The 14136-nt window shown below is 36.5% G+C and overlaps 1 protein-coding gene across 2 annotated transcripts in view; it reads left to right on the forward strand.

The window, feature by feature from the left end:
* The window catches only part of runx3 (RUNX family transcription factor 3), a 59840-nt gene extending 55446 nt beyond the window's left edge, over positions 1 to 4394 (forward strand). For both annotated transcript variants that reach the window (XM_084093111.1, XM_084093110.1), the window contains one exon: positions 990 to 4394. In XM_084093111.1, the coding sequence (XP_083949237.1) occupies positions 990 to 1513 (524 nt within the window). In that variant the 3' untranslated portion in view covers positions 1514 to 4394. The remainder of the gene's footprint in view (positions 1 to 989) is intronic.
* The last annotated feature ends 9742 nt before the right edge of the window (positions 4395 to 14136 follow it).

Genomic DNA, 14136 nt, shown 5'->3' on the forward strand with positions numbered 1-14136 from the left:
CCAGTATCCCAGCAGCCCTTGCTCATATGCGGGCAATAAGCAGAAAAATAAAGCTAGAAAACAGATCAAACTGGCAGAAACGGGCAGCAGTTTGTGTTTGTGTGCAGGTGCACAGATGTTTCCCTTACACCTGTTCACACAGGACATGAATGCTAAATGAAAACCCCCCAGAACATACCAGTCTTCGTCATCTTCTTCCTCACCAGCCTCGTAACCTTACGCTTGCACTGTTTTTACAGTTTATCAGGAGTTCACAAATTACACTACACTACATGGTTAGATCAGTCTCTCAATAGGGTTCTGTGGCAATTGTTCATCTGATGAATTCAACAGATCATTTTAATATAATGCATATTAAATATTAATATAGTATAATATAATCACTTAAATGGTAAAGTCATGAACATGTAAGAGTTTATAATAATTTTATTTATTTAATTATTAATTTATTATTTAATACTATTTTATATTTTTAAATAAACATTTTATTTTTTAACTTTATTTAATTCAGTCTTGGTCTGAAATTTTTTATTTTATTGAAAATTTGTAAAAATGCAAACATTATTTTGTAATCCTAGAAAGCATGGAAATTCTTCGCCCAAAAATTGTGGAATATTGTGCACATTACTTGCATTCTGTTTTTCTTATTGTTGTAATGCAAAAAAAAAGAAAAGATAAAATCATTTACGTTTACAAAAACAGGCATCACTATCTTTGTGCAAAATAATATTTTTGTTTTGATTTTGGGGTGAAATGTTCTGTTCCTTTTTATGACGTTGCAGTTTCTTTAGACTTGAGTGCTTTATTTGAACTCAGTTGTATGGTTTGACTTTTATTTGAGCAAAAAAAGTAGATGCATTCTTACTTAGGATCATTTCTGGGTCACAAACATTTAGTATTTAATTTAAAAATGATTTGATCCATCATTTATTTTGATGTATATTCATGAAATTGTGTAGATGTTAAACTGTCGCTTTCTTTATCCTCAGGTTCGGAGCTGTTCCAGCAGAGGACATCTTTCCCGTCTCTGTCTCCATTAACGGCTCCTCGTTTCTCTGATTCACACATGCATTATCCGGGTCCGTTCAGCTACTCTGCTAACCCGTCCAGCACTGGAATCGGTGGTCTCAGTGTAGCCGGCATGCCCACCTCCAGCCGCTACCACACCTACCTGCCTCCTCCCTATCCTGGCAACCAGAACCAGAACTCACACTTCCAGACCAACTCCTCGCCGTACCACCTGTACTACGGCACCGGGTCCGGCTCCTACCAGTTCTCCATGGTCCCGACCGGCGGCGCCGGATCAGGAGGCGACAGGTCACCCACCCGCATGCTGACGTCCTGCACCGCGGCGGGTGGAGCCGGCGTCACCGCTGGAGGAAACAACAGCCTGCTGAACGCCAGCCTCGGGAACCAGAGCGACGGTGTGGATGCCGACGGAAGCCACAGCAACTCGCCCACAGCGATGAGCGCGTCGACACGCATAGACGAGTCCGTCTGGAGGCCTTACTGAGAGAGACTGAGAGGAGAGGGCGAAATTAAGAGGAAGGTGAAAGTCTTGCATGTTTGATCGTTTTTTTTGTTTGTTTCTTTGTCCTTCTATGACGTCAGTCGCTGATCAAATGACCAGAAGTTAGTTTGACAGGCTGGTGACCTTTTGCTCTGGACGCTCCATACGGCACAGAAACGGACCAAAACTGAAGGAGGACACAAGTCTCACAGGAAATTAAGGTGTATATAGATAGAATAAAAATTATCATAAAAAAAAGAGAAGAAAAGGCATCCCATAGTAATATATCAGCGACTTTTTTGTTACTGAAAAAGCTGAACAAACCAAAGAAAAGCAGGTTCTTCACGGACATATTCTGACGTGCCTGTAACTGAAAAAAGACAATTTATCCAGCCTTACAAACCAATCTGCCTGAAAGCTGTATCCCAGAGTGCTTTGCAACCACGAAACGCTGCAGAGATGAAAGCGTTTGTCATGCAGACAGTATGAAAGAGCTTCACGGAGCTGCAGGACCGTGGGACTTTTAATGTGTAAATATACCAAAAATGTCGCCCGTGACTTTCAGGTACTTTCCAAAATTGCTAAAAAAAACTCTTGAAATGGTGAGATGTGATCATATAATGCAAATGTGGGTCAATGTGAGCTTTGTGAGATGTTATGACTATGGGTTTTTAATTTAAAAAAAAAAAAGAAAAAGGATTTTAGGGGGAATCACAAAACCTGTCAGGAACATATCCAGGTCATATTTATTGAGAAATGAGAAATCATATTTTGCTGAAAATGAAAATTTGTCATTCATATTTTTTTGCAAAATGAAGCACGTTTGACCCTCAGATTCTTATTGTAATGCAAAACATAATGATGTATTATGCAAAATCATTGAAATTTACAAAAACATAGACATCATTTTCTTTATGCAAAAAATTATTTTTGTTTAGATATTGGGGTGAAATGTGATCTGGATGTGTTTTTGTGAGATTCACCCTTTAGCTGTGGGGTCTTGATTTGTAGAAACGTAAAACAGTGTCTAAAGACAGACAGGTGTTTGAATTATTTTTATTTTTTTCATTATTTTTTTTTCATTTGGTGTCTTGCTTTTCACCAAAATCACAAACAATTAATTTGTCTTTGAACTTGTGGAGACTTGTCTTTTTTGGAATAGTTTTAAGAGTAACTATTTCTTTCTCAGTGTTGATCGCTTTTTATGACTTTGCAGTTTCTTAAAACGATTCTGATCTGTTTGCGCTCAGTTTTATGGTTTGTGTATTTTTCTTAATTTTTTTTTTTTTTTACATTTAATTTATTTGAGCCAAAGTGGACGCGTTCCTATTCCGGGTCTTTTCCGGGGTCACAAGCATTTCGTATTTCTTTTCTGTTTTTCATTTTTTTTTCAATTTAATTTTTAATCTTTGTTTTAATATAAAATTGGAAGTTGTGCTACTGTAATATATTCTTTCTAAATTATACAAAACAAATTTTAATGTAATGTCTATGTTTTTCCAATGCAGCTTTAATGCACTAAAACATTTATTTAAGATGTTATATGTCCTTGTAAACCACATAATGGAGACATTCTTACCAGATTGAGTTCCACATGATATTTAGTCATACTGCCTGAAAGGCTTCAGTCCTCACAAGCCAAAGAGTCCAACAATCACCTGTTGTCATCTATGTCTCTAAAGTGTGAAAAATATGTTGCTCTAAGCACTTACATTATGTGTCTATTTTTCCTACCTTGTTCTTGGAATGACTGAAATCGGAGACAATAATTGGGCACGTTTGAAAGGAGATCAGTCTCGATTATTTGAATAACAAAACCATGCATATGCTCATACAAGGAGGGTAAAGTGGCCATGACACACACACACACACACACACACACACATTCGCGTAACAGGTGTAAGTGAATATTTCGGCCCATAACCCAGAGGTTTTTCCCATGCTCACACCTGCTGCCTTCACCTGAGGGCGAAGAGCCCCAAAAGAGCAAAGGAAACAAGTAGAAAGATGGATGAAGAGAGCCATATCTCCTTTCGCAATCATTGGTCATCCTTCAGGCCTTGTTATCCAAGCAGAAGTGCCCGTGTTCAGCTTGATTCACGGCCGCTTTGATGCCTTTATGGCGGCGGTAATTTTCCTTCCCATTGTGCCTCCCCTTGATTATTGCCTAAAGCTGCAGTCTACAGGAAAGATGGATTCAAAATGTGAGCTGGTCTAGTTACAGGCGGGAGTCTATTCTCTCCTGCGAGGACTTCTGGGTAATAGAAAACCGTGCTACGGGAAACATTCGCGTTTAATAATTCTCTCAGTGCCTCAGTCTGTATCTATTAATGTCTGTGGATATCAAATCCTGTCGTCTCATCGTATGTGAGTTTGTTGTGATTGTTGATTATGATTGAGCTGGATAATCCAAATCAAGCTAAATTAATATTTGCTGGCCCGAAATAAGACCAAAAATGCATCTATTTATTTCCACTATCAATGCTGATTTTTATTGTGTGTTGCATTGAACAGTCTGTTGACACCAAGGCTCTGTTCCAAAACCTAGTGAGCTTCCTACACGAAGCACGGAGGCTGTAACAAAATGTGCACAGCTATTTAAGTCTATGTGGGCTGCAGCGAAGCTCGGTATGTTTTGGAACAAATCCCAAATGTTGCCAGTGAAGTGAATATCACTGAAGGCCACGAGTCTGTGATGTTTGTAATGTGCACAGATTATAATCATGCTGAAAGAGCTAAAAAGCACAACACACTCCTGTAGAACAAAATGTCTTTTTCACTCATTGTACGTTTGTTATTTTGGTTCTGAAATATGCTCTTTTGTTCATTCATTGTGTGTTAATGATGTAGTTTTTTATGCATTTTAATTAAAAAAAGATCAGGATTTGCTTGTGATTTCATTTGTCATTGATGTTTTTGTAATTCAGCCATTGATTTTACAATGCAGTAAAAAAAATCTTCAATATTTCCACATTTCAATTGTGTAATTTTATTGAGATCACTTAAAGTGTAACTTCGCCAATTTTCAACCCGCTTTTTATTGTTACAACGTCACTGAACGATGTTTAGGCTACTTTTTCTCCGTGTTGCCTGGACCGAGAAGTGAAAACGGCCATTTCTTTTAGTTTTTCCCCTCCGTTTGGCCTAAAACACTGTTTTCGATATCCAGGTTGAATCCAGTTTACAATTCTTTGCAGCCTTTAACTGTTGCCTACTGAACTTTTACTCTTTGAATTCTTTCACCCACAAACAAAACAAGTCAATACCATAATGACTAAAAGTTTGCAAACAAAGTATTTCCTACTAAACCAAAACGATATATAACTCTGGTAAGCGTATCCAATGCAGACTGGTGGGAGTGGACTTAGATGGCAACATGCACAGTGCATTATGGGTGTTGAAGTTTTCCTAACTTTTTGGCAAAAGGGAAGACAGCAGCCTTTTTCTCTGTTTTTCTCTAATCGGGGGAAAAAATCTAAGACCGACAAGTTTTATTGAAAGTCCATTTTGCCAGCGGTACCACTTTAAATTTAAAGGTTTAACATATTTTAGTCACTTAAAAACAGCTTTAAGCTTAAAGAAATGAAACTGCTTCTGACTTTGACAATTGTTTGAAATGATGTACCCTCACATAACCTGGTTCATGATACTCAAATAATAAATAAATACATTTAATTTGACACTACCATTCAAAAGTGTTGGGTATGTAAGAGTTTTTAATGCTATCTAGTCAAGAAGTCCTCATTATTGCTGCATTTATTTAATCAAAAATACATAAAACAGTAATAGGTTACACTTTATTTTAAGGTGGCATTGTTACAGTGTAATTACTGAGTACTGAGTAATATTAATTAACTACATGCACTTACTATAGGGTTAGGGTATGATTAGAGTTTGGTTGAGGGTTAGTTACATGTAATTATGCATAATTAACTGTTATTGTAAGTACATGTAACATATGTAACAAGGACACTGTAAAATAAAGTGTTACCCAGTAATATTGTGAAATATTATTACAATTTAAAATACCTGTTTTCTATTTGAATGTAATTTATTCATGTATTTATTTGACAGAAATCTTTTATTAATGTCTTAACTGTCACTGTTGATCAAGTTAATGCATCCTTTCTGAATAAAAGATACAGAATTTTTGACTTTTGACCAATGTAAGTGCCCTAGAAAAATCTGTTTTATAAGCCATGCATAATGTATGAAACCTGCAAAATCTGCTAAACGACTACATTTATTATAAACATAGCTGAGGAAATACTCATATTTAACTGCCAAGCTTCTCTTGCATATAACCTTCTAACGTGTTTTTTTTTTTTTTTTTTTTTAAGCCAACATTCAAAGTTGTTTTCTAATTGAATCAGAGTGTGTTTATGTGTGGATGTGCATGCAGTCAGAAACTTCACACTTCACACAATCATAGCTGAGCTCGTTTTTCACGCCTTCCACCAGACAAACAGCAGCAGATCTATATCTTCACTTCACAGAATGTGAAAGATGTGTGAATGTTCCTATGGTCTGTGATAGTTCAACCCCTACGTCAGATTTAACTGTCTCAAACTCCTCAGGACACAAGCACAGATTTCTGCTGTTGAAATGTGAACATCTTCCTCTACACTGTAAAAAATAAAATCGTAAAAAAAACGGTCATTGACTGTCAGCTACGGCTGCCAAACAAAAACCGTAAAAATAAAGTAAAATATCCTAATTTAAGTGCAAACTTTTACAGAAATTTTCCTTAAATGTTTTACAGAAAAACACTGTTATTTTACAGCTATTTCCTGAATTATTACAATCAAACACCTTCATTGTAAAAAAATCCCATAAAAAAACAGTCAAATGACTGTCAGCAATGGCTGCCATACAAAAACCGTAAAATTAATGTAAAATATCCTAATTTAAATAAGTGCAAAATACTTTTACAGAAGTCATCATTAATCTTTTTTAACAGAAACACACAGTTAAAGCACAGTTATTTCACATTTATTTTCTGATTTTTTTACTGAAAAACATGCAGTTAATTATATGCATGATTTGGTGTGACTATACGTCACTGCATCAGCAACTACACAGTTACTGTCTGTTAAATAAAGCAACACACAGCATATCATCAGTGTTTCTCTGCTCATCCTGGACTGAAGCTCAGGCTCTACTCTTCAACACAATGGTGACACACAAAACACACCATACAGAAACACTTTAAACCCCAACAGAACATTAAACACTACCAGATCTCTCAGGATCTCAGCATCTTCACTTATTACAATCCAGACTTTATTTCTTTCATACTAACATTCTTATTGAGAATTAACAGAGGTTTAGAAGTTGAAGCTTTATTGAAAATAATAAAGTTTGATGTCACCATGATGGAGATCAGTGTTTGCTTTAGTTGGGCTCTTGACCTTTTAGTGTTTAACTTTAATGTTTCTCTGGTTGCTTTAACTGTGTGTCTCTGATGCACATTTGTAATTGTAGCATTCCAAAAGAAACTCAGATCTGATGATGTTGGTCACTTTTTAGTGATAATAGTCATCATGTAGTGTCCTGCTTTATTAATACCACCTGAAGTGAAATATCTGATTCAATTGTTACATTGAATGACCAAGATCATCTGATATTTTCTCCTGCATTTATTGCTATAACAGATGTGTATCAAATACACAGTTAAAGCAGCCAGAGAAAAACAAAAGTTAAGATCTGAAGGGTCATGAGCCCAACTAAAGCAGACACTGATCTCAATCATGGTGACATCAAATTTATTTTATTTTAAATTAGCATATTTTACTTTAATTTTATGGTTTTTGTTTGGCAGCCGCAGCTGCCAGTCATTTGACCCTTTTTTTACGATTTTTTTTACAATGAAGGTGTTTCATCATAATAATGCAGGAAATACCTGTAAAATAACAGTGTTTTTCAGTTTATTTAATTTAGGATGTTTTACAGTTTTTTTGGGAGCTGACAGTCATTTGACCATTTTATCATTTAACTGTTTTGTTTCTGTTAAATTACAGATTATATTTGTCATTTTACATACATTTTTATGTAAATTGAGAAAACAGAAAAAATACTGTATGAAAATTACAATCAATTTTCTGTATAAAAAATGTGAATTACTGTAATTTGTCATTAATGTCACAATACCTAAAATAACAGCTGAATTTTTATTTTACAGATATTATTTGTAATTTTACAGTGTTTTGAGTACAATTTAAAATTAAAGAAAATGATCGTCAAAAAATCACAGTTATTTTCTGTAAAATTAGGATTTTTTTTTTACAGTGTACCTGTCATGCAGGCGTTACTGTCAGACCATGGATGAGGTCACTGGCATCACACTCACAGGACTGTAAATATAGACCGTGAATTCACCTAATGAGTCGTGTTCAGTGAAGATGATGGGGTTGATGTGTGTGTGCTGTATGCCAACATAAGAAAACTACTGTCGTGTTTTAGGTTCTTGGGAGAACATGCATAAGTTTGTTATTGTATAAACTTGAGTTCGGTAGTCATAGGCTTTTTTAATTATTGTTATTTTAATATACGGTAACACTATAGGCCGTGTGTCCACCAAAGCGTTTTTAGCCAGCTGAAAATAGTTGCACCTCAATGCAGTACACGAGATCCAGGGGGCGGAGTTGGATCCAGATATAAGGGGTGGAGATGGGTAGGTTTAGGTATATGTAAGGTGGGAGGAGTTGGATCTGGATCCGACTCCTCCCCCTGGATTTCATGTTCTGCAGTGAGGACCATCTCGCTGAAAACGGCGCTCTGCTGAAAATGCCTAGCTATGGGCGCTTTAGAGCGTTTTGGCAGCGTTGTGTTTTTTTCAGTTGAGACACTTTGCTTGTTATGATATGGAATATCCGCGAAAGTGTTACTAGTACATTTTATGTAACTAGTGTTACTAGTACAGTGTTACATTTCGACACATATTTTGTTTCTGTGTTGATTCTATATTAAAATGTCGATACAATGTAATGTATTTTCTCTGGCCCTTGTTTTAAATGATTTTGTTCCATTATTATGCTTGTTGTTGTCATCTGTTGACGTTGTACAAGCAGAATGTGGCGGTTGGTCGGTGTGGTATTAGTCCTGCCCCTCCTCCACTGTGATTGGACGGTTGGGTAAAAAGTGACAGTGCATGAGCACTCCGTTTTACCCAAAGTTGAACATTCTTCAACTCTCGGTGACCTGTCAATCAATCAATCAATCAATCAATCTATCTATCTATCTATCTATCTATCTATCTATCTATCTATCTATCTATCTATCTATCTATCTATCTATCTATCTATCTATCTATCTATCTATCTATCTATCTATCTATCTATCTATCTATCGATCGGGGGGAGGTCTCCAAGCTCGCAATCTATCTATCACCTGCAGGTGCTTCTTGTTTGTCAATCACTCTTTGTGTGTATAAAGCCCTCATGTTTTCCATTGTCTTATCATCTCTTGTCCGTCATGAATGTAAAATCAGTGAGTTTTTGGCATTTTCATTTGTTTATTTTTCTGGGCTCTTATATTTTGGCTTTAAATAAACACTACAATTAGAATCACAAGTTCTCTTTTCCTATTGAACCCCTTTTTACAGCCACTCTCCCATAGAGCAGAGACAAACGTCAAGCTTTTAATTAACTAAAGCTCAAGGGGAAAATAAGAAAACCTTATGTGCAAGAAAGTTTCTCTCTTTCTTGCACAAACTTTGTAAACACATGTGTTTATCTGAAAATCTCTCTCATCTTCTGCAAGCCTGATCCGCGGTCAGAGCGTACACAGCACAGAGTACACAGAATAAGCCTCTTTCTCTGATAAATATCTGAAGTATAAGATGGAAACACAACATGGTTTCATCATGACATTTTAATAAAAGCTTAAGAAATTATTGCTGTGTCACCTTTGTTTGAGGTCATTAAGATTTTTTTCTTCCATTTATTCAGCAAGGATGCATGATGATCAGTAAAGAAATGTATAATGTTACAAAAGATTTCTATTTCTATTTTCAACATTGATAATAATAAGAAATGTTTCTTCTTGAGCATCAAATCATCATATCAGAATGATTTCTGAAGGATCATGTGACACTGAAGACTGGAGTAATGATGCTGAAAATTCAGCTTTGATCACAGGAATAAATTACATTTTAAAATATATTACAACAGAAAACCGTTATTTTAAATTGTGATAATATTCCACAATATTGCTGTTTTTACTATTTTATTAAATAAATGCAGCCTTGGTGAGTATAAGGGACTTTCAAAAGCAAAAACAAATCTTCTGAAAAACAACTTTATGAACTGTGGCTGTGAGAAGGCGGCTTTGTTTGGTTTAAAACAAATAAAAGAAGAAGTGGAAAAGTGGGACAAAGACAAACAAGAGCTGATATATTTTGGAAAAATAGGGGACTGTCAAAAGCAGCTTTGGTTTCTCATGGAAACCACTTCCTGGGTCATGGGGGAGCCCTTTGGTACCTGTGTCCATACGAAACCCATTAGAACTGTTCTGACCTCTCTTTTCCCAGCCTCCGTGAGAAGAGGGAACAAGCGGGCTGGAACCGGTTTGCTTCGGGAGCCCGTGAGCGCAGGACTATTTTTTAACTGGACCGGAGAAAAACAGACTGGGATGGGAAAGAGAAACTGAGTCCAAAATCACGATTCCCACACAGAGACTGTGAAACAGAGACCACAGGGACCAAAAAATAATGACTGTTTTCACATTCCCACTCACAAGGGGAGAGAGAAACCAAAACGACTTCTTCTTAAAAGATTTAATGGAGAATAATGATGACAATGATTGATTAAAATCTCATCAAGTACACTCACCTTCAATATGTGAACAGCAGCACAGCAGCATATGAGAGAAAATTCACAAATGAATGTTTTTACTAGCTCAACTGTTGCCTTAAGACAGAAATGAGATCAACTAGAAAGTGTTTCTTTAGTCTCCTTCTGCTCGTCAGATTTTTCTGGTGATCTCACACATCATTAATGTCTCAAACTATGCTCAGATTTGACCAGATACCAACGTCTTTTACCAAAACTCACAATACCTCAAATGCTTCCAAAACTAAATTATCCGAGCTGATATATCCACATTCATTTTACAGCTCTGAATGATTACTCTACATCAACTATTGACATATTTGTCTGTCAATTAATTTACTTATTTAAAAATTCTGCATTTACTGCAATTATTTGTGATGAATTAATGCACATTTCATGTAATTATTTGATTTTTATTTCTCCTAAGGCATTTAAATCTGAGACAATGCTAACTAAAATCTCCGTTAAGTTTTCTGAGATATCAAAGAGCAACCTTTGAGAAATACAACGTTGCTCAGAGGAACCAACCTGGAAAATCAATCCTCAAATGCACAATCATCTGACTATGTGACGATCAGACATACATTAATGTCCACCTTCAAGGCTAAAAGCAAAAAAGAGGCCCAGTTCCCATAATGCATCATGAGAACTGTTGCACAAGGCTGGTTTTCTCACATAAAAATGACATGCGATCAAACTCCAACAAGAATAGATATTGTTTCCTGCAGAACCCGGGAAATCAGGAGGAGGTGCACGAAGGGCTTGAGACCGTATCTTATAAGGGATCTTGGCTCATTAGCTGATTTTGGGAGAAACGGAGATGGGGGGGGGTAAACCCTCTCACACCGCCTCATCTCCCTATAGACACAGACCACGGGAACAGCACTCTTCCTGAAGATCTGGGAAATGATCTCCGCTTCTTATGACATTTTCATTGGTTTCCTTCTAAAAGCAAAAAAACACATAGATACAACCCCCGATTCTACCAAAAGTTGGGACATTTTGTAAAATGCAATAAAATCAAGAATCTGTGATTTGGTATTTCTCTTGATCCTTTATTTTAAAGGGTTAGTTCACCCAAAAATGAGAATTCTGTCATTAATTACTCACCCTCATGTTGTTCCAAACCCGTAAGACTTGAAGATGTTTTTGATGAAATCTGAGAGCTTTCTGTCCCTCCGTTGACAGCTATGCAACTACCACTGTGACACTTCAAAAGGTTTATAAAGAGATCGTAAAACTAATCCATACGAATTGAGCGGTTTAGTCCAAATTTCCTGAAGGACTCGATCGCTTAATATGATGAACAGATTTAATTTAGGCCTTTATTCACATTTAAACATTCATCAACTCACACATCAGTTGTGATAAACGGAAGCTCGAGCATGTTCGATTGATGTGCAAGAACCAATGAGGTTCATTCTCATGTTACGCATCACGTTTGAGCTTCAGCAAGAACCAATGAGGTTCGTTCTCGCGCGTCAAGCAGGTTTGGTTGAGCTTCTGTTTATGTTCACTGATCAATGTTTAAATGTGAATAAAAGCCTAAATTCAATATGCGTATCATATAAAGCGATGGTGTCTCTTCAGAAAATGTTTAACTTTTTGAAGCGTCAAATCATTTTTTATTAACAAAGTTCGGGAGGAGCATTCAGCATTCAGTTTTTAACAATAAGAGGTATATATACTGCAGACTTACCTCGGTTCGTTGACAGTTTATCGGCATCCCTCCACCACACCTTCTCCACACTTAACTACGTCTATACTCTGGGTTCGGGCCAGATTGCGAGCTCGGAGACCTCCCCCCCGAACAGCACGCCAAATACGCATAAAGCTTTTCTCCATCTAATTATATGTAAGTGTGAACTCGTGAGTGCGGCCCATCATGAAAAGGAGAATCAGATAACGACGACCACAGACTGTTGAGCAGCTGTCTTGTATCAGGCGAGATTGGGCTAAAAAAAATGAACTTGCAAAACTGCAATAAACAATTAGTATCTTCAATTCCCAAACTATTAAAAAGTGTAATTAATGTAAAAGGAAAGGTGAAGTGACACAGTGGTAAACATGCCTCTGTCCCAACTTCTTCGGAGTGTGTTGTAGCCATCAAAATCAAAATGTGTTTATGTTTACAAAATACAATTAAGTTGGTCTGTAAAAACATTGGAAAAATTTTATTTGTTCTTTTGTCAGTTAAAGGTTGAAGAGAATTAACAAAACACAGATTCTTGGTTTTTTTTTTTTTTGCATTTTACAAAATGTTCCGACTATTATGGAAATTGGATTGAGATAGATAGATAGATAGATAGATAGATAGATAGATAGATAGATAGATAGATAGATAGATAGATAGATAGATAGATAGATAGATAGATAGATAGATTTAACTTTAATCTGTGTCTAATAAAGCAGCATCTTTAATCATGTTCCTCAGGCTGTCTTTGAAACGGTGTCGAGTTACAGTGAGCACAACAGCAGACTGTGTGTGAGTGTGTCAGAGAGGGAGAGCAATTATGGTAATTATAACAGTAAAATAGGTCAGCAATGACATCCAGTCTGAGTCTGGTGATGATCAAGACAAACTCACTGGTCTCGCTGGGGGTCCGATCACACTTCGGTTCTGGGACTCGTGATTCAGAGACTGGAAGGTAAACCAGAGCATATGTATTCATGGGGTTTTGAAATAAGGTCTGTGGTAAACACAAGCTCAAGATATTTGCACGTTTTATTCTACAACATAATACATCAGTATATTGTTGTATAGCCTACCCCTTGCAATATATACCCCCTTGTGATTCTTTAAAGACTTTACTTGTCATGAAAACAGCGGTTAGGCCTATTGATAAATGTCTAAATTGGACTACCAAGGTTGTAGTCAGGGACATTAAATGCCATCGCGCCAAACAGGAAAACTAATTTACTCACTAGTTGCTTTTACATTTTACATTGTGTTTATAATCAGACTCTTTTTGATGATTTATCAATGAAGTTTAATGATGATGACATTGAAGTCATGTGACCTTGATGTAGTTTGTTTATAGCCAACATTTAGCTTTATACTTCTGGTGATTGTATTAAGACTTTTAATTTCATAAAAGTTGTGTTCATTTGTGAGGATTATCGTGATGAACAAACGTGTCAGAATCATAAACTTTTGTTGATCTCAGAGCTGATTTTCTGCATTAATCCAAAAGCCAATATTGGGTTTTTGTCAAGGGGAACCAGGATGATGATGATGAGGTTGGACTATTTCATTTGGAGAAATAAAAAAAAAAATGCAGTTGAGAAAACTGAGCTGTAAAATGATTGTGGGTTGCATAACTCGTCATCCGTTCTTTGCATGAATTTGATGAGAAATGTGTTACTTTGATTTGACTTGGCATTGCTGAGATATCTTCTAAAGCTCTAGACGAGACGCATGTGAAGTTAATGGGGTCTTTGTCCCTCAGATCTCCATTTAATCATATTGAAAAATGATTGCTATATTAAAGATTGTGATTTTATCAGACTTCACATTTACCAACAACCAAACATCAGTGTGTGTTCACATATACGTTTAACATTTTCAGAAATCGAACACCTTCGCATCTGCTCCCCTGAGGCTGAAACAGATCCACCTCTTCTCAATAGCTCCATCCGTCTGGAGGAATTCACATTTAGACATAATTACTGAGATAAAACACAAGGAATGAGAGGAGAAACAAAGCTCACACTCTTTTTTTAGGCCTGGAAAGAAAGAGTCATGTTGATGAGGGGGTTTTCCTCAGAGATGACAGAGCGGAGGTGGATCACAGG

Source organism: Abramis brama, assembly GCF_963993115.1.
Source record: "Abramis brama genome assembly, chromosome: 19".
NCBI lineage: Eukaryota > Metazoa > Chordata > Actinopteri > Cypriniformes > Leuciscidae > Abramis > Abramis brama.